The sequence below is a fragment of the Dermacentor andersoni genome, chromosome 6 (assembly GCF_023375885.2).
Source record: "Dermacentor andersoni chromosome 6, qqDerAnde1_hic_scaffold, whole genome shotgun sequence".
In the NCBI taxonomy this organism is placed as follows: domain Eukaryota; kingdom Metazoa; phylum Arthropoda; class Arachnida; order Ixodida; family Ixodidae; genus Dermacentor; species Dermacentor andersoni.
Window position 1 is genome coordinate 151119550 of NC_092819.1, and position 22330 is coordinate 151141879.

At 50.0% G+C, this 22330-nt stretch overlaps 1 protein-coding gene across 3 annotated transcripts in view; it reads left to right on the forward strand.

Annotated features, from left to right (window-relative positions):
- LOC129382728 (uncharacterized) overlaps positions 1-22330 on the forward strand; it is a 226573-nt gene that overhangs the window by 141863 nt on the left and 62380 nt on the right. For 2 of the 3 annotated variants that reach the window (XM_072288856.1, XM_072288857.1), the window contains exon 7: positions 12601-12713. The exons of the other annotated variant lie outside the window; for it this stretch is intronic. In XM_072288856.1, the coding sequence (XP_072144957.1) occupies positions 12601-12713 (113 nt within the window). The remainder of the gene's footprint in view (positions 1-12600; positions 12714-22330) is intronic. 3 annotated transcript variants of the gene reach the window in all.

Consider the following 22330-nt stretch of genomic DNA (forward strand, 5'->3'; position numbering starts at 1 on the left):
CGCCAGCGGTACTACTGGCGTGCCAGGTATTCTTATGTCCGCAAATACATTCGGTCATGTGCATCTTGTCAGCGACGCAAGACATCTCCTCATACTACAGGCCCTCTGCAACCTTTACCGTGTCCTGCACGTTCTTTTGATCGGGTTTGCATTCACCTGTATGGGCCTCTTCCATGCACTGCTAACTGAAATCGTTAGATAATTGTCACAGTAAACCACCTCACAAGATATGCCGAAACTGCTGCTCTTGCTTCGGCTGTCGCTCGCGACGTCGCCGCATTCATCTTACGGCACGGCGCACCGCGAGAACTGCTCAGCGACCGATGCCGTGTCTTCTTGTCCAAAGTTATTAATGAGCTACTCGCCGCGTGCCGCACTAGTCACCGCACCACTACAGCATATCACCCACAGACTAACAGTCTATCGAAACGATTCAAGCGCACTGTTGGTGACATGCTCACCATGTATGCTGCGTCCGATCATTACAATTGCGACGATGTCCTTCCTTTTGTGACGTAGGCATGTAATAACGCCGTTCAGGCTACCACAGGCTTCTCACCATTTTTCATTCTATATGGACGTGAACCATCCACTACCCTGGACACCGTACTACCATATCATCCGGATGCCTCAGATTTCACCCGTATTTCCGAAATTGCTCACCATGCGGAAGAATGCCACCAACTGGCTCGATCATTCACGTCTGATACCCAAGCAATCAACAAAGATCCCCACGACAACGATCAGCCCACACAGTCCTTCGTCGCGGACTCTCACGTCTCGCTCCGGCTGCCCTTGCAAGCTCCAGGCCTTAGCCGAAAGCTTGCACCGAAATATCAGGGTCCATACCGGATCGTCGCGTGTACATCGCCTGTGAATTATGTAGTTGCACCGGTGACACCATCTTTGGAGAAACGCCACCGTGGCCACGAAACGGTTCACATCAGCTGCCTGAAGCCGTAACACGACCCCCTTATCGTGTCATCACCTTAGGTCACCGGATGGCTCCTCTTCGCCGCGGGAGCAATTGTAGTGGCTAATATGCATTTGGCGCTGTGCGGATTGCCACCGCTGCAGCGCGAGACCCGAGCTCGGGCTGCTGATGAGAAGGGCTAGGACTCGTGATCAAGATCTACTTGCGATCCTTAGAACGAGCTGCAATAAACCATATTTCATAATGAATAGTTCGTGACGAAAAAAATACTGGCTTTAAGTACACCCGACTGCCGCAACTATGCAGTCGCTACGACTTCTTTAACCTCTTGGGCTTTCTTTTTTGAATCTTGGTCCAAGTTGACTGGGACACCTACGCCAAAATTCAGGCCATCCGCATCGGGGACAAGATACACGAGGTAGGCGCGTGCCAAACCACACCATATGGTACGGTCAAGGGGGTCATTCGAGGCATACCCATCGAAGATCCGGCGGAGAGTGACCGGAAGGTTGTTAACGTAAGAAATCCATTAGCAAGAGGGGCGCAAGGAATTGGCAATACAAATACTGTAATTGTAAATTGTGAAGGCCAAAGGTTCCAAATTATGTATGGTACGGCCCTGTGTTAACGAGATGCAGTCTGTACCGCAAGCATTTCGATGTCTGCAAATAGTGCGGCGAAGTAGGCCATAGAAGAGACGTTTGTCCTAACCACAATATGAAAGTGTGCTTCCACTCCGGGGCCAGTAACCCTGTCAATGCCCACGAGTGTAACCCTAAATGCAAGCTCTGTGGGGTACAACACCCAACGACCGATAGAGAATGCAAGAACAAATACAAAACTCCCTACGTGCTCTTGCCCTCCCACTCCCTACGTACAATGCAGTGGGAGCGCAAGATGGCAGAACAGCGCGTACAGCAATAACTAGCACCCAGAGAGTTCCCACCGTTGCTTCCGTCAGCAGGAGTGAGCGGCACAGCTGGTTGTCATGAGTCACGCTCGCGCGGGCACAACAGCGCAAGTCGAAACAGAAGCATGAGCCGCCGCCGCCGATCCCAATCCAAAGACAGAGTCGGCTGGGCAGACGCAGTAAAGTCGGGGGTAGCCAAGAAAGAGCAGCAGTAAAAGCAGCAGTCACCGCCATTGCAAAGTGGCGGAGGCAAATTTAAAGACGAAAGTGAGGCAATGAAGGCGCTTAGAGAAGCGAAAAAGGCGTTGCGGAAGAACACTGAACTGGAGGCGACAGTCAATAAGATCAATAAGGAAATGGCAGAGATCAAGAGAATGATGGCGGTCCAGCTATAGCAGCAGCAAGTACAGCAGTTATTGTCACCGCCACAGTTGATGGCAATGATCGAGGATGAACCAGAAGTAGCGGTGAACCCGAGGACAGAGAACGTGGCCGCGGCGGGTCCGGCACCCAAGAGAAGAGTTCAACATTGGAGATAGGCTCAACCGATTTGAGGAATATATTCCCACGACGTTCACCAAGACAATCGCCGACCGTTTCATAGCAATTGAACAGACGTGCCAGCAGTTGACTACGACAGTACAGAATTTGGCGACGCAAATAGATAACTTTCAGCAAACATGGATAGGACATCAACCACCGCAACCACAACAGCAGTGAAAGGTCTCCTGGTCTGGCATTTTAATTGCAACGGTTTTGCTGGGAAAATGGCTGTACTTTAGCAACACTTAGAACAAGTATCAAGAAAGCCAGATATCATGATGTTGCGAGAGACCCTCATTGAGGAAGTCAAGGTCTCCGGTTACCGGTCCCACGCCAGCCCGCCAAACCTCCGGGTGGCGGCTGGCAGTAACGGCAGGGGAGTTTGCACCTTGGTGACAAAAGGCATCATGTACGTCGAGAACGAGGCACAATCGAGCACACTATGGTAGAGGTGGTTACCGGGAAAAAGCAGAAGGAAAGCATTTTTTTGATAAAGCTGTACAATAGCTCGTCACACGAAAACCAGAAATTCAAAGCACTGTTACACAAAGCGTGCAACGTCGCGGGGCCGGACAGCAGGCAGGTAATCTGCGGGGACTTTAACATACCGAATCAAGCCTGGGATTACCCCAAAACATTGGCAAAGGGCAGGGACTTAAATGGAGGCTGAAACGGTTTTCAATTTCTATGAATTGCTGGGGTTGGGAAGAACAGACCTATTAATTTACGGTTCTGAAATTCTTTTCTTCGTTTTGTTAATATACGGGGTGGAAATCGCTTTCTAAATTACCCCCGTGGACACTCTCCCGTCGCTTCCCGGAGCGCCGAGGGAGGAGGCAGCCGGAGGAGAGAACCACCGAGAGTGACGTCATTCCCGGGGATGTGCTGCCGGACCGGTGTGCTGGCATTTGCTGGCATGCTTCTTTCCGTCCTGCGCTTTACTAAACGACGCTGCGAGAGATCTGCCGCCGCTGACGTTTGTTTCCTTTAGCGATTTTCGTGAACTGTGCGTCCTTTCTGTGCTGCGTGAGTGCCTACAGCCAAGGGCGCCCAACATGCCCTCGTTCTGTGCAGCATTCGGCTGTGCAAACACAAGTGGGCGAGACGATGTGGTGTTTCACATGTTCCCGAAGGACAAGAAGCTTGCAGCGCAGTGGGTCCGTGCGGTGAGGAGAGATAATTTCGTGCCGACGAAATCAACTGTGCTGTGGTTGGACCATTTTCGCGACAGTGATTATCATCGGAGCTTGACAACGATGCGGGCAATCGGTATTCCAAATAAATCGGCGCGACTGAAGCCCGGCGTTGTTCCGTCTTATTCTCCCACAAGAGAAACACCTCGCCATCTCGAAGAGCGGCCTTCGCCATGAGGCGCTCAGTTCTGAATGAGAAAAAGAGAGAATTTACCCACAGAAACAATCCGTGTACTTATACGACTGCTAAAACGTTGTTCTATATCAATTTACTTTTCGTAATTTTTTTATTGCAGCTCGTCGCGGCAGCTTCACGTGCATACTCGCGCGAGCAAACGCCGCTGGCACGCTTTGAAGCATAGATGGAAACGCGGGGAGTAATAAATTTTGGTGACCGGACTTCTTGCGTAGCTTCCACAGCGTTGCACCTGAGGTATGAAATGGAGTGTAAGCTTGCCTAGCGACATTCTAAGTACGGTTGCAGTTACCGTAAAGTTAGTATGTTTACCATACGGCGGCGCTAAAACTGCATAATATCTGTATGTCAACACTTGCATGCAGCACGCATACCGATTCTTGATCGAGCCACCATGGTAATGTCGTCGAACCATAGTATGAATATTGCACACATAATCCCCCTGGCCCTCTTTGGATGTGTATGATAAGCGACTTCCATGGCAGTACCTAGCAGCACTGTATGTGCGTGCTTTGAAACGCGGCACTTATGTTCGCGATCGTGTATCAACACGCAAACAAGCACGGAACTTTAGTCAAGCAGTGACAAGGTGCTTCACATCGCGGAATTGCACCCGTGTTTACAATCTAATGAGAAGTTAGTGCTTCGGCATTCTTCCAGCAGCAAGTTCCCAATGACTGTTTAGCGCGTTTCCTCTGCCGTCATTGGAACGTGCAACTACATCAAAAAAATTGGCTAAAGGCTTAGCTTGGTTAAGCCTGGAAGATTGCGAAAGCAATTCCCTTGGCTGCGCCTTGGTTCGGCTGATGGTGTGGACATGGTTGCCCTTTGTTAAACTGATGGCTATACATCATCCGACATAGCGCAAGGCAGCGCGCCGACCACTGCGAGGAGCCAAGCTGTAGCCCCATTTATCTTCCTAGCATGACGTCACAGCAACGAGCGCCCTCTCTCGGTAGCGCCGCAGCAGTGGCGCGCAAGGCTTCGCCTCCACCATCGATGCCGCGAGCTGGAGCCCCGTCTCTCAGTCTGGCGTGACGTCACACGGTCACGTGACGCGCAGCTGTGTAAGGAGGCGCCACTACCACCGATGGGCCGAGAGTGCGAGCAGTATTGCTTTCGCAATAAAAACATACGTACCAGCTAAGATTTCTAACATACGAGAAGGTGCACACATCGCTCTCGCTGTTGGCACACTCATCATCGTCGTTGCCGGCGTTACTGCCAGTGTTTTCTGTATAGGCTGTCAGTTTGATCATGTACGGTGAAAATACAAGCTGTCCGAGATAGCGAGAACATCCCATAATGCTTACAACTTAGCTGTGTAGCCACAACAGAACAGCGTGCGGCGCTCTGAAACGGCGGCGCCAACCGGCGATACCCGTGAATGACGTCACAGCGGTCCCAACCAATCAAGGGCAACAGTGGCGTTCGTGCGATGCCCTGAGGCGCTCGTGCGCGTTTTCTTGCAAAAAACAGCCGCTTGCACTTGTTGCCACTCTTCTTAAACGAGACATTCGTGTTGAGTGGACTCAAAACTGTACAATGCCGCAGGGAACATATTTTTTTCGAAAAGTGTTTCAGCTTCCCTTTAATGCAAGATGTTACCGACTTTGGACTAAATCTAATCACCGGCCCAGCATACCCTACAACAATGGCAACTCGATCATCCGAGACACAACGTCCAATCTCCCTTTCGTCAAGGGTAACGGCGGCGGTACAGCGGAGGTTAAATGGCGAAACAGGGGCCACAAATTGGGCAGCAACAATTATATTGTGGAGGTCGTTGTCCCACTCGGTGGCAACGACGAAGACGAGAGAAGCTTTCGGAAACATAGGTTTACGGATTGGGACGCGTTTCGAGGGTTGTTACCCGAGGAGCAGACCAAAATTTCAGACATAGAGGAGTGGTCGACCAAGATTGTAAACAAAGGTAGAAAAGGCCACCAAGGAAGTAGAGACGGACGAGCGTGTCCACTGGGTCGACAGCCGCCTGGCCCACCTCATCGCGGCCAAGCAGTCCATCCTGTCGAAGTGGAAGACGCAGCGCATAAACAGAAAGCTACGCAAGAAGGTCGCCGAACTCAACCGCGAGATCGAGTCGCACAGCAGAGTGATACGCACTCAGCAATGGAATGAGGTTTCTAACGCAGCGGACGGCCAGATGCACTGCGGCAAGGCGTGCAGCATACTGAGACATCTTTTGGATAAGACCACGACCAAGTCTCACCAGCACCACAACCTGGCCAATATCGTCCACAGGGCGCTGACCGAGCACGGGGAAGACGAAGTGAAGAAACGCCTCGACGACAAGTACCTGTCGGTCACTCCCACAGAAACGCACCCGGACTACCTAGGCGAAGCAAACGACTGGCTAGATCGAGACATTGAAGTATGGGACGTAGGGGTTGTCCTGCACGATCTCAACAGCAAGTCCGCCGCTGGTCCCTACTGCGTTACGAATAGAGCGCTAATATCTTAACGGTGCGGCCATCTAGAACCTCACGGCATACTTCAACACTTGCTGGCGAGACGGGTCACTACTCCACCAGTGGAAAGCAGCCAAGACCATCTTGATTCCCAAGCCGGGCAAGCCACCCAACATTGAGAACCTCCGGCTGATTGAGAACCTCTGGCATGTCCTGTGTTGGTGAAGCGTTGGAGCATGTACTCATGAACAGGTGGCAGACGCACCTGGAAGAATCGGGGCTTTAACCAAACGCCGTCATCGGGTTCCGAAACAAGCTCGGAACTCCGGACACCATGATACAACTGAAAAATGAAATCCTCGATGACACTACCAACACGAAAGACAAGCGAGCCATCTTGGGTTTAGACCTGCAGAGCGCTTTAGACAAAGTGAGACAATCTGCGATCCTGGCCAAGGTGTCATGGCTAAGTATGGGCGAGAGAGCATATGCGTACCTCAAGGATTTTTTGACGGAGCGGACCACCGAGATCATCGCCGGTGACCTGCGGCTCCAAAATACGAAGCTCGGCAGTGTCGGGACACCCCAGGTCTCGGTCATCTCGCCATTACTTTTCAACCTTGTAATGACAGGGGTGGCCGAGGGGCTTTCGCGAGTCGCGCGGGTTCGACACACCATCTATGCCCACGACATGACGCTATGGGTCCCAGGAGGAAGTGACGGGCACATCGAGAGTACATTGCAAGAGGCGGTTGACGCTACCGAGAAGCAGTTGGACGGGTAAGGGCTCGTCTGCTCCCCAAGCAAGCCTGTGCTGTTGGTGATTCCTCCGAACAAGTCTGAGCTCCCTAGGAAAGTCTGAGCTGTTGGTGATTCCTCCGAAAAGAGCAGCTAGGACTACGAAAGGCAACGAACCTGCAGAGAGCAAGAGACGATAAAGATCAAGATGAGCGATGGTCACACGATTCCGGATGTCGAGAAGATCCGAGTACTGGGGATGCTGATTGCGCGCAAACGAGTCAATGGCGAGACGGTCAACCGTCTCGCGGCCAAAGTCACCACGGCCGTTTGCCTCATCAAGAGGATGTCACGCAGAACAGCAGGCATGAAGGAAGAAAGCCTCACCCGGCTAGTGGAATCCTTCGCTATAAGCCACATTGCATACGTTGCTGTTTTCCACAACTGGAGGCAGTGCGAGCGAAATAAAAGCAATGCACTCATACGCAAAACGTACAACCCGTGTACTTAGATTTAAGTGCACGTTAAAGAACCTAAGGTGCCTGAAATTTCCGGAGTCTCCCACTACGGCGTGCCTCATAATCAGAAAGTGGCTTTGGCACGTTAAACCCCATTACTAAAATAAATTACGCAAAGCGTACAAGGCTGCACTCGGACTTCTAGACTGCACAAACACCAACAAGTTCCTGGCCCAGGGAGTGCATAACAACCTGGAAGAAATCACCGAGGCGCAGAGGACCTCTCAGCTCGCTCGGCTACCGGAAACAAGAACGGGCAGACAAGTGCTGCGTGACCTAGGCCGGGGGCCAAACGAAAGGGGGCCCGAAAATGCAGAAGTGCCTGTACCGGACGCGATTTGTAGACGGCTACGCGCATATCCGCTGCCAAGATACATGGACCCTGATTTCCACAAAGAGCGGCGGGCGGCGAGGGCCAAGGCGCCCATCGATCTCCATGCCAAAGGCAGGGGTGCCCTGTTGGTGGACACGGCAGAGTATCAGAGGACAGAAAGGCGTTCGCCGCTGCAGTCGTCGCGGCATCGACCGGTGCAACGAGAACTTCGGCGAGTGTGTGGACTCGAGGGGCGCATCCAGCCTATCAGGTGGCCATTGTCCTGCCCATCGCGGACCCCGAGTGCACGACTGTGGTCTGTGATTCTAGGACGGTAGTGAGAAATTACACCAGAGCAAGGGAATGTGGTGAAGCCGCGCGTGTGTTGCGTGCGGTCGATCACGCAAGTGAAAATCGGTGTGTCGTGATAAAGTGATTTCCGGCCCACGTGGACAGTGATGTGTCGTATCGCGGTAACGCAAACCACAACGAGACGGCGAACGCGGCGGCACGAGGACTAACTAACCGTGCCGCTGCTACTGCGGTCGACCCGTCTTTGTGGTGGGAACCAAGGACAAAATTACCTCCTACAACGAAATTCTGAAGTGGTACAGACTAAGAGGACTATGCCGCCACCTCATCCGCGCTTGACCCGTAAGGAAGCGATGTTATATCGACAGCTTCAAACGGGGTCGTTATTCACCCCGGCGCTGATGGGGCACGTGTGTCCAAGTGACCTTTCTTGTGTGTGCCGAAAGGAAAGAGCCACTGCAGCTCACATCCTTTGGGTCTGTGCCAAGAATCCGCACGAAGCTGCAACGATAGCAACGATCCCGCCACGGCTCGTGACCGCAACGAGATGCTACGATCACGATGTCCAAGCCCAGGCCGTCCAACAGTTCTCGGCGGCCACCGAAAGGCAACGACCGAGCGAAACCGGAAGGAGGCTGCCACCCCAAAAGAGGGGCAGGCGCGGTCGACCAAAGGGAGTAGTGCGGCCGCGACCGGAGTAAAGGCACCACACGCCGGGAAGACGTCATGGCCGCATCACAGTGCCGCCTCCCTTGCAGGGGAAGGCTAATCGTTCTGCAGGCATTCATAATAAAGTTGCTTCACTCACTCACTTCGCGCTTATGCGTCTCTGCATACGCGTTTTTTTTTTTGTACACGCCTTTCGTTGACTCTTGTGCATGCACGTTTACTGTTTCAAGCGCTTCTATAGTCACATTAACAGTCCGGTGCGAAAATTCAACTCAGTGGCAATCACTGGAGAACTGCGCCTCAGTCACATCCAGTCTTTCTCTGCAGAGTTCCATACTGAGACTAGTGCCACGTATGGTGGGTTTTTCGATGCATAAAATCTTGTCACTACAAATAAATTGCGGCAAACACACGCGCTTAAGCCGAGACCACTGAGCAGGGTTTCGAATTATGAAAAAAATCTTGCTTAGTTTTTTCTTTGCACGCATAATTTCTGAAACAAATCGTAACCAGTAGCGGTGGTTGCCTCCTCTACGCTTATCACCGTGAAATTTGGAAATGTTTTAAGTTATGAAATTTACCCTATATTCATTTATGACCAATGATCATTTCCTTTAAAGAAATTATGCGCAGAAATCAAAGCCAGCTATGGTCTGTGGATTCATTGCACAATCATATAAAATATTCCACGCATGGTGACTCTCGATGTGCCGAGCAAATGAGGGTGCCAGAAGCGAAGTTGTTGGAGCTGCGTCCAGAAAAATTATGGGTTTTTACGTGCCAAACCTACTTTCTGATTATGAGGCACGCCGTAGTGGGGGACTCCGAAAAGTTCGACCACCTTGGGCTCTTTAACGTGCACCTAAATCTAAGTACACGGGTGTTTGCGCATTTCGCCCACATCGAAATGCGGCCGCTGTGGGCGGGATTCGATCCCGCGACCTCGTGCTTAGCAACTCAACACCATAGCCACTAAGCAAGCACGGCGGGTCAGGAGCTGCGTCCAATCTGTGGAACAAAAGAAACAGGATAAGCAAATAACTTGGATTCTGCCGCCTGACACTCTTTATAATAAAAGGAAAATGCAGCATAACCCATCGCAAGACGATTGTCAACGGTAATGTGCTTAGCGCTGAAGTAATGTAGCGACACACCGTGTTGCTGAAATTAGGTTTAATTAATACCTGCAATTGGCATTCTCAGAATTTCATTGCTTCGGCTATGTTCGGCGAACATTGTTTCCGTTATCTTTCGACACTGCTGTGGCACTCGGTTGCCAAAGTCGGCAATGAGCGTGGCGGTGTACGGACGACGTTACGACGACGATGAAATAACGAATACGGAATGACATCCAGGGAATAGCCAAAGCGGTATGATGACGACCGCGTTACGAAAACTAGATGTCGATTCCGAAATAATGACGATGTTGTAACCAAGGAAGCGTGACGATGCCGGCATGAATAGAATAGGATGACGACATGTGTATGACGACACTGGTGCGACGACGACGGTATGCCGACAAACGGGCGTAGGAATGATGATGATGATGGTTAACCTCGACGATATGACGACCACGGTAGGACACGTGGGCATCCGAGCGACTGTCCGCCAAGACGCTACGACATCGCTGCCACTACAATGGCGCATAATCACGAATTAATGACAGCATGATTACGGTAGAACGACGAAGACGAAAATTGTCGAGAAAACAACATAGGCAGTAAAGTGCCGACGGAATTATGACAATGGGTTGACGTTTTCGAATTGATGAGGATGATCAAATGACAGTGTGGCGATGACGGCGTGACAAAATATTATGACAACTACTTCCTGAAAACTCTGGAGTTACGACGACAGCATGACGAGTGTCGGATGACGAAGTTAGAATGAGGACGATGGCATAAGCACAACGGCGTCCGGATGACGGTATGTCAGCGACGACGACTCTGTGACGACAACGCGTTGACAACGATAGTGCCACTGAAACAGCCTGACGACAGTCGCATGATGAAGCGGGAGCGACGGCGATGGAACTGCTACAACCGCATCACGATGACGTTCTGACAACGAACGCATGAGGACGGTGCGACGACGAAGGCACAAGAGTCTGATGACAAAGCTATAATTAGGACGGTGCAACGACTACGACGGCATCACCACCGTGAGCACAACATACCTAGCGGCCCCAGCTATTAGACCACTTCGGACACTGTGGGAGCGTAAAGGACATGACGGCGACAGTCAAACGCCGAAGATAGAATGACGATGACATATAGAATGACCATAACGCTATCTCAGTTATGAGCATGACGAGCATTTCTTGATAACGAAGGTGTGACGATGATAGCATGGCCAAAGTCGGATAACGAAGCTAGAATGATGGCGAAGGAACGAAAAGACGGTGCCACGAGGAGGTGTGACAACGAATTTTTAACGACGACGCAATGACGCTGATGGCGTAACGAGCGTCGGATTTTGAAGCTGGAAAACAAGGCTTTCGAGTCCCTGACTAGGAGGAATTTTTCTTCAACTGCGAGGCTTTTCTTTCGAGGATTCCGCATGCGTTTTCTTTGTTGCAATTGCTACATTTGGGTGGATTTCCAATCTTCCCCTAATGATAGAACGACCACAACAGCGTCACGGTGGCGGTATGAAAACGAATTCACGACGGCTGTGTGACGACGATGGCATGACGACGACGGTATGACTAGGGGCGGATAGCATAGCTGTAAGGAGGATGATGTAATGACTACGACGGTATAACGGCCACGAGCACATGCCAAATAACTCAAGCTGTTAGATACTGTATACTTGTTCGACGGCCTAGTAGGCATGGTGAGAATGAAATAGCAAGTCACTCGACGAAGCTAGGATGGCCGCGATGGAATGACTCACGTTCATCATTATATCCCATTTGGACTAGTTGTAAGACAACTTGGGTTTCTGTGTTCGCGTAAGAGGACAGACAGACAGAACGACAGACAGACATAACGACAGAACGACAGACAGACATAACGACAGAACGACAGACAGACAGACAGACAGAACGACAGAACGACTGACAGACAGAACGACAGAACGACAGACAGACAGAACGACAGACAGACATAACGACAGAACGACAGACAGACATAACGACAGAACGACAGACAGACATAACGACAGAACGACATAACGACAGACAGAACGACAGAACGACAGAACGACAGACAGACAGACAGACCGACAGACAGACAGACAGACAGACAGACAGACAGACAGACAGACAGACAGATAGATAGATAGATAGATAGATAGATAGATAGATAGATAGATAGATAGATAGATAGATAGATAGATAGATAGATAGATAGATAGATAGATAGATAGATAGATTCAAAACACCTTTAGTACGCAAAGAAATTGAATCGCAAATACGTAACTTCAATTACAATACGTCACAAATTATTCTTTCTGGGAATGCTTTAGCGAAGTCATGCTTTGCATGCACGTCTAATTTACCATGGCGCGCACCGTATACCAAACGATGTCCTTGTCCCCACCCCGCATAGTGTGGCGGGTGAGGAGGACATATTGGCCCCGTACTCACTCGGTACAGAGCAGGAAGAGCCTCGTATTAAAGATCGTTCGAGAATTTGGAGTTTGATAACTTGTGTTCTTCGGGCCCCTTCCCGCTACAAAAAAAAATATTAATAATAGATTTTGGCCTTTTCAGATGTGTGATGAATGTTTATTTAGACAGGCGTCGTATATTTCTAGTTATCAAGTATTTCGTATATTTCTAGTGTAAAAGATAAACGCGCTTTTAGAAATTGAAATTGCTAAATACGTGCTTTCAATTCCAGATCAGCTATCGATATGCTTCTGCACTCCACGTTCATACAGGCGCAGTGATCACGATTACAGGAAAGTATGAAAAAAACCCGAACCAAATGGCTCCATTCGAAAATGCAACGTCGTAAGTTGTTCACGTCTGTAATGTGCTAATTCTCTGCGTGCATATTTGCCTTCGTACGTACAGTCTTGGCCAAAAAACTTGAACCCGCTGTGAGTGGTCGGCGAGCAGCTGCGCTCCGCTATCGCGGCGCTGCCACCGTCGGCGAGCGCCGCTGCTCGCTTGCGTAGAGGATAAAGCGGGCAAGGGAAGCATGTCCATAGAGAAAGAAATTCAACAAGAGGGGTCACTCACTGAAACACGTCACGCCTAGTTTCAACTTCATCCATTAGTTGACGCGAGCATCAGAAAAAAGGAATGGGAAATAAACTTACAGACAACGTTTCATTTATTTTCCCCACTAAAAGTGAAAAAGTTCTGCGTCTAAATGAACTTATACTTAGCGAGCTATTTTTCTTGCGTTGCCTAGCAACAAGCTAGCGGCACGCCAGACGCATGTGCATACGTCATGTGCCAGACAAGCCGCAAAAGTGAGCGAGGCCGGCTACGCATGCGAAGCTCGCGTGCTCGACGACCCGTCTATTTTGGATGGAGCCCGTTTTTTGGGGCTCCCGGCGTTCTCTTACTTTCCGTCTGCATTTCGAAACGGCACCGCTGCACTACTGGACTACAGCAAGGTGAGGAATTTTGTTTGACAGTCTGCGACGCACTTCAAGCACATCTAGGCTTACTGCACAAAACTGAACCCATATAGTGATGCAGTTATCTAAAAGCAGCACCGCCGTCCAAGCCTAGTTAATTTGAGTTATTTACTCGTACTGGGCGATGTTTGCGACGCTTTCTATGAGCCCAAGCAAAATTATAACTCATTTCGGTAGTTTTGGGGCACGCTCGCCGCACCTGGCTTTTTGACGAAAAGCACCTTGGCCGTATGACGCAGTTTCGCATGTACTGAATCTTACCGGGGCAAGTTTTGGCGCTTTCTCTGACTACAAACGTTATTGTAACTAATTTCGCTACTTTCTGGGGTACTTTTCAAGCAGAGTGGCCGCGCTCAGCGTAGTGGCGCAGTTGGTTTCGCGTCTACAGAATCTTACTGGTAGAAGTTCGTGACGCATTCTCTGACCCCAAAAACTATTGTCAAGTATTTGGTAACTTTTTGGGATACTTTTGAGGCATGGTCACCGCGCCTTAGGTTGTGAAGCTGTTAGCAAAGAAGCAAGCCGGCCATAGTGAGTTAGTTTTGCGTGTACTGAATTTTAGTGGGACAAGTTTGTGACGCTTTTTATGGCCCTGCAACAACATATACCTTATTTCGGTACTCACGCTTGCCGAAAACGCGACGAGCAATTGCCGAGCGTGATAACACGGGAGTGTTGCTTGCGCCGGCAGGACGCGTAAGAGATAACACGGAGGAGCTCAAGAACTTGACATTTGTGTATTGTGAGCGACTGAAAACAGGCTTTGCACCCACGAAACTGTCTTGAGTGCGACTAGAAGGCATTCTGCGAGCGTGTAACATGGTCTGACTGAGCCTGTGTTGTAGCCAGCTCTGTGTACTTGGCGTACCATCACGTCGAATGAGGGCAAGTTGTTTGGAAACACGCAGCCACCCGTGCATTTGTCCTCTTAAAGTGCAGGAAATAATGCCCGGGCGGGGAGGGATGCTTGAAAATCGGATGTTTCCTTTAGATTTTATGGCATTGTTTGGGAGGAGTCTTTGCTACGAAATGTACGTACATGTGAATTTATCTGCAATGCCGCTCATTCACCACCTACGCACGTTTCACCTCTACACGCAATATTCCTGTTCGGTCAATATATCAAAGTGATACATGCTTGTAATTTACATTTTTTCCAGCTGATGGCATCCGGTGCAGCTTTGTATGGCAACGACTGCTGCTTACCTGCTGCCGCAACTTTGGATGAATGCAGAAGAAGCCCGGAACGAGCATTTATACAGAGCAAAATAAACATTTCATCATTTCAGAAGACGTCTTGCGTCTTCTTTATGAAATTGCATGTCACAGATTCGGCGGAGTCTTGTAAAGCTCGTTCGCGATCATTTTTACTAAATTATTTATTTATTTATTATTTATTTATTTATGAATACTGCGATCTTGTACATAATGAAACAATTCCACGCCAAGGCCACGCGTGGTTCAGCAGAAGCGAAAAAAAAAAAAATTCCGCGCCAATCAGCAGAGCCGGCGCGACGTGTACCAACTGGTGTTCAAAACGCGCGCACCCAAAGCCGAAACCGGGAGGTGTTAATACCATCTGCTTGGTGTGCTGCAGTCGATTCGGCCGCTTGACTCTATGGGAGTGTCCGCTCTTGTTGATATTTCTGTCTCTATGGCATGTCTCTCAAGCATCCTTTGATAACAGCGCTCGTGAAAAACTAGTGCGGTAAGTGCGGAGCGAAAGCGACGGTGGCGAAGCGGAAGCCACCCGACCGGCTAGCATGCCGTTTGCAGCGTATGCTGGATGCGCGGGCGGGGGTCTCTGGCGATCGCTGTCAAACGCCATACGGTGAAATTTTGGAATTCCGAGTATCGTAATCATGAGTTAATGTCTTTAGGGACCAAATTAAAGGAAAAACGCTATGAATAGTCCTGCGCATGTTCGAACACGGGCAGGTTGCGAGGATCGTAGCTAAGATCTGATTTAGCAGATTAATAGTATATTAAATAATGGGCCACAGTGGCATCTCGTATTTGTAATTATGAATGTCACAAGTAGTAAATTAATCGAGAAAACATAAGCTTCAGGGTGGCACCTGCATCTCTCAACGATATCGCAGGGGGAGCATGCCTTCAAGGCTTGAATGTGGTTGGGTTGCCCTGAACAATTGCAGCTTGCCCACGTGTTTGACTGTAAACTTGCCAAGGTCCCTGGTTGAAAGCACGCTACGTATAATACATTTGTTTAAAACTACCTGTGAAGCCCTTTCTCGTAGATACGAACGATACCTGAGTAATCTATATCCAAAATCCTTCTTCCAGCTAGCGAACCCGTGACAGCGACCGCACCGCCGGTGTGACGCCTTCACTGTGCGAGATTCCTATAATCTCGTAGTTGTGGTAAACTTTACTGAGTGATGCCCAATAATGCAAAAGGGATGAACTTACATTGGCCTCATGTGTGCTTGAAAGTGGGCCCTAACGACCATGAGGCAGTGGGCACGAAGATATCAGAAAAGTCTGGGTAGTGGGCACTTTCCTAAATGCCGAGAGAATGGGTCTAACTCAATCGGCTACTCAAGCAGGGCGAACGTCGGCTAGTCCCGAAAGATTTTCATAATGTCACTTTGGGTTAATTTAAGGAACAACTACGCCATACGCAATCGCGTGGTCGTTCCTTAGTGAAGCAGTGCGGTCAGCGTTTTTCACATAATGTAACGGCGGTTACAGGCCCTTTCCGAAGAGAGCCTATGTAGTCGAAATTACTGCGTCTCGTCTTTTCTAAGCGAGCGATGAGTGAATTGCCCGCATATTACAATAAAACCTAAAACAACCCTAGACAGCACTGAGAGATATCAGTTTATATTTTATCTTTTGTTTTCATCGCACTCACACACATTCATAATGTGTATGTAAAAGCATAATGCGAAGGCTGTTGCCTTTGAATGTGTAGGATAAAACTGCAATAGGAAATTTCGATTATTAGGACAACTATAGTATAAATCGCTGCATTGAAGCTGGGCAGTTTTGCCCAGGTGAGCGCATTTACTCACACGATGCGCCGTACCACAGCGGCCGCAAGATGACCTCGCAGATGGCAGAACGAGCGGTGCACTCGTTTTTCACGAGCGCTGTCATCAAAGGATGCTTGAGAGTAGACATGCTTCCCCCGCCCTCTTTATCCTCGGCGCGATAGTGGACGCAGCAGCTCCCTGGCCGTTCACAGCGGCTTAAGTTTTTTGACCAAGGCTGTAGATGCGTGTGTGTATTTGTGGTTGTGTTCAGTACTTGCATTTACCACTTTGATTACACTGGCTGCATTGAAGATCACTTACGCAATGGCTCATATGCAGTGACCCGTGCTGGCGCCACCAAGGCTCGCTCAGAGAGGCAGGACGTATATATATATATATATATATATATATATATATATAAGCAGGAGCTAGCGCGCGATTAATCAAAATGTGAAGCGGAGGTGATGATTATCTACAGATGCCGAAGATAACATCCATAGTATAAATGTTCACACTCGTTGCCCCTGTGGACGGAAATGGCCAGCCTGGCGCAAATTAAGCTAGCGTAATGCGCCGATGGAATGGCTTGAGGCGGGAAACTGCACAATTTCTGTCCCGCGACCGCGTCGGTCAGTAGTGTGTCGACAGGTGCCACGCGGTAGTTCACTGGGACAGTCTCTTCGATGACTTTGTAGGGTCCGATGTACCGATATTCATGTACACCAGGCATTCGCAAACGGGTCCAAAGCAGTACGTCGTATCCAGAAAGGCAGAAAACAACACGGTGACTGGCATCGTAATGACACTGCCTGTCTTCTTCGCTTGTCTCGGTATTTTGCGAGCACGGTGGCGACATTGGGAAATACGAGACACAAGCTAGTCGCAAATGTGAACAAGCGTTGACAGCGCTATAGAAGAAAGAAACGTCGAGGGCGAAGGTTGGATGTCGGCCGTAGACTAGAAAAAAATGGAGAGTAGCCTGTGGTGCGCTGGAAAGCGGTGCTGTAGGCAAATGTCACAAAGGGGAGAATGGATGGTCACGCTGTTTATACATAGCCAACATATCGCAAAGCATATATATATTGTTACGAAGAGTTGCGAAGAAATGATTTTATTTACAGGCGAGGGATGATGATCGCAGCGTGATAGTAGCGCAGCTCGGCCTCTCAAACTCCTCGTTCTCTTCGTATTCTCTTCTTTTCTCTTGTCCGTGCCTTTCGTATCTGTTACATTTCCCTGCAAGCAGACGAAGCCCGTGGGGCGAGTCAGGATGCACAAGCAGGGTAGAAAGGCTTCAGGCGAGCAATATGAGTCAGCTGAGTTCTGCTTGATCGCCGACCATTGCACAGTAGGCGAGCTATGACGTAAGTGAGTTCGCTCAGGCGGTCCACAACTACAATTGGGCCTGCATATTGTGACAAGAACTTCTGGCACAATCCACGCTTTCGTTGCGGTGTCCAAAGAAGAACCAAGTCACCTTTTTCCAACGATACTTGTACGTGACGGTCGTCGTATCGCTCTTTCGAACGACTTTGCGAGGCTAGCGTACGAAGACGAGCTATTCGACGGAATTCTTTGGCGAGACACAAAGTCTTCGATACAGAATCGTCACTGTGCAGAACGAAGGGTAAGAAAGTGTCGAGAGGGCTTCGCGGTAACCTTGCATACAGGAGATAAAATGGGCTATAGTTCGTGGTTTCGTGTTTCGCCGTGTTGTATGCGTAAGTGATGTATGGAAGCACGTCGTCCCAGTTCTTATGATTGGAGGAAACGTACACGGCAAGCATATTGGTGAGCGTTCTGTTTGTCCTTTCAACGAGGTCATTGGTCTGTGGATGATACGGCGTGGAATGACGGAACTGTGAAGTGCACAAACGAAGTAACTCTTCAATGGCATCAGCCGTGAACTGGCGACCACGGTCGCTGATGATGACACGTGGTGGGCCATGACGAAGGACCACGGAACTCAACAGGAAGACCGCCACGCAAGCGGCGGTGTCTGCTGCAGTTTCTGCATACCGTGTAAGATGATCTACGCAGACAATTATCTAACGGTTCCTGTTAGATAACGGGAATGGACCCAAATGGTCAATGCCTACTTGCTCGAACGGCGCGCTGGGCGGTGTCAATGGCTGAAGGGGACCCGGGGCTGCGGTGGTCGGTCGCTTGTGACATTGGCACGTTTCACAACTAGCGACATAGCGCTTGGTTGTTTCGTACATCTTGGGCCAGTAAAAGTGCTCCTGCGTGCGGTGTAGCGTTCGTACGAAGCCGAAATGGCCGGATGTCACGTCGTCTTGGATGACGCGTAGAAAGTCGGAGCGAAGGCTCTCGGGGACAATAAGAAAACGCGCTCCATGCCCGGAATAATTAGTTTTGTAGAGTAATTTATCACGGACAGTAAAGCGACCGCTGCCTTGAGAAGCATTGGCGGCGACAAAAAGCGGATCGAGGGTAACATCACTCCGTTGTTCTCGCTGAAAGTCTGCCGCGTCAGGGAACGTAGAAGTAACAGCAGCGAGACAGTCGCCAAAATTCTCACCATCGCAGTGGGTAGTCGCAAGAGGAATCCGAGAGAGGCAATCTGCGTCCGCGTGACGACGGCCACTCTTGTACGATACCACAAAGTCGTATTCCTGGAGGCGCAGCGCCCAACATGCGAGGCGACCAGAGGGATCACGCAAACCGACCAGCCAGCATAAAGAATGATGGTCGGTGATAATCTTGAATGGTCTACCCTAACGATAACACCGAAACTTCTGTATGGCGAAAACAGCTGCCAGGCATTCCTGTTCCGTAACCGTATTATTGCGTTCAGATTTGCTCAGGCAACGGCTGGCTTATGCGACAACGTGTTCTGCGCCACTGTGACGTTGTACAAGCACCGCTCCTATACCAATTCCACTAGCATCAGTGTGAACTTCAGTCGGGCAAGATGGATCGAAGGGTGCTGACGTTAGTATAAACTTCAGTTGAGAGAATGATGCGTCACACTCTGGTGTCCAATTGAAGGGTGCATTTTGTCCCAAAATACTTGTCAACGGGTAAACGATGTCGGCAAACCTGGGAACAAAACGACGAAAATACGAACGTAGGCCAATGAATGAGGGAAGTTCTCGTGATGATTGTGGTGCCTTGAAGGAGCTCACCGTAGCGGATGTGACGGCTCCGTCGAAGAATTTCTGGTTCAGCCTCCGTCTTCGGGTGTCGATTACCCCGCACCTTCCACCACAACTGTTACGAAGACTTGCGAAGAAATGGTTTTATTTACAGGCGAGGGATGATGACCGTAGCGTGATAGTAGCGCAGCTCGGCCTCTCAAGCTCCTCGTTCTCTTCGTCTTCTCTTCTTTTCTCTTTTGCGACAAGAACGGAAGCTTCGATAGTAACTTTTTTAAAATTTTTGTTTAGTGCCCAGATCTCACTGGTGCTCTGGGCCTCTCGCTGTTATGCAATTTTTTACGTTTTTGCCGTTTTCGTGTGAGTGATTTCACCAAGGATACGCGAGATGATGTTCCCACGACCACCTGAACAAGGTCAGTCGTCAGCTTCACCGCTCATTTTTGGACGACGTGCCTTTCGAAGCTCGGACCAGCTCGATTCCTGGGAGAGCTCAACGCCAGAAGCCATGGACTCTGACAGCATATATCGACGGAGACGACTTTACCGAATCAGATTGAACAGGAATCCTTGGTGGTTTCTTATGTGCCGCTCTCGACGTCACACAGCATGAACTCCCTCAGCAGGCAGTTTCTAGCCGAATATTTTGAAAGTGTGGTCCCTGGGAAAAATCAGTGCGATCAGGAACAACGCTCGCAAGAGCATCCTGGCAATAGGTGTGAAAATTTCCGCAATACTGGATAAGTTAAAGACCATTCCACAGTTAAGCGCCATCCCCGTCCGCTCTTTTATTATTTACGGGAAAGAAACAACGACTGGTGTGATTTCCGAAGCAGAGCTTGAAATCAAGCATGCAGACCTCAAGAATCTTTTAAGGTCAGCGGTGCGCATTATTGAGATTCACCGCTTGGGGAACTCCCGATGCATCAAGTTCATATTTGCTTCTTCGACATTACCAGCGTCTCTCAAAGTGGGCTGCACTCTAAGAAAAAGAAAGTTACCCATGCTCCATTAAGGGAGAAACGGGAATGTCCTCTATGTTCGTCTTTAAATTGAGCACGTTTCCTCCCTCATCATTGGGTGCAATGGGTCCTGCGCCTCCAAAACCAACATGGCCGACTCCAGGCAACCGAAGCGATGGATGCGACTAGGCCTGCTAACTATGCTAGTTCGCAGCTGGAAAACAACGTACGCGTCATAAGCATAGTGTGCATTACTGACAGTTGCAAAAAAGAAAAGAAGACACTCTCGCTAAGCTTTCTTTGGCGCATACAAGGAGCCAGGTGCAAGTACGACACGATATTGTAGCGATCCCTCCCGCTCGACTGCCCCGCTTATCAGCCGTCATTGGCGACCGACTGATCATGGTATTAACGTGCACGGGGCGTCGCTCTAATCGCTGTCCAAGAGCCAAAAGGAATGGCATCGCTAGAACATCGCGGCGTTGAACTTACGTACATCAATCCGTCGTGCACGCGCGCACACACACAGATGCTTATGTACACAACGCGCATAGCGCTAGTAGAGATGTTTCAAATCGCTAAACCATATATATATACATATATATATTGTCAAGAGGCGTTATAGTTCGATTGCTAAAGCGCTCAGATAGCAGAGCACCGCAGCGAGAAAACACAGAGCTTCGGCAACACAGGCACAAGGGTTCCAACCACACGTTGTCGTCGTCTTTCTCTAAGCAGTGCCTACTGCTCGTTCTTCTTCAGTACAATTGCCTCCCCGGGGAAGAGGAGCCGTCTCGGCGACCTACGGGCAAGATAGCACAGGTGGGTCAAAGTACGGCTTGAGCCGCTGAACGTGCACGATTTCGCGCCCTCGGCGGCGCTTATCGGAAGGCGGCTCAAGGGGTTCTACCAAATAGTTCACAGGAGACGTTTGACTGACGACACGGTAGGGACCCTGGTACTTGGACACAAGCTTGGGTGAAAGTCCAGGGCTGGTAGCGGGAACCCAAAGCCAGACTAGTGCGTCAGGGGCATAGGGTGCCGGAGAAGAGGGAATATCGCGTAGGTGTTTCTGTCGCTGCTGATCTTCCGAAGTAAATGTGCGGGCGAGCTTCCGGCACTCTTCCGCGTGCGCAGCAGCCTCGGACAGGGTAGTAGCCTCCGTTTTGTCAGGGCGATACGGAAGAATGGTGTCCATTGTGCAGGAAGGCTCGCGTCCGTAAAGAAGAAAGAACGGGGAAAATCCTGTAGTGCTCTGTGTGGCGGTATTATAAGCGTACGTCACGAAGGGTAGAATTCGGTCCCAATTGGTTTGGTCAGATGTGACGTACATGGCTAACATATCGCCAAGAGTGCGGTTAAAGCGCTCAGTCATGCCATTGGTTTGCGGGTGGTATGCAGTAGAGGTACGGTGAATTACGTTGCATTCCTTGAGCAGGGCTTCTATAACATCAGACAGAAAGACGCGGCCTCTGTCGCTCAGCAACTCTCTGGGGGCTCCATGGCGAAGTATGATATTACGCAGAAGGAACCAGGCAACATCCCGCGCAGACGCGTTGGGCAGAGGCCAAGTTTCGGCGTAGCGTGTCAGATGGTCAATCGCCACTATCACCCAGCGGTTGCCATCTGAAGTATATGGAAGGGGCCCATAGAGATCAACTCCGACCCTGTCAAAGGCCCGTCCTGGACAAGGCAATGGTTGCAGTGGAGCAGCTAAGGCATGAGGGGTATTCTTGCGGCGTTGGCAAGCGAGGCAGGAGCGGACATATTGGCGGACGAATCGGTACATCCCGCGCCAGTAATAACGAATTCGCAGGCGCGCGTATGTTTTGAGTACTCCTGCATGTGCGCATTGCGGGTCATCGTGAAACGCTGCACATATATCCGAACGTAGGTGCCGAG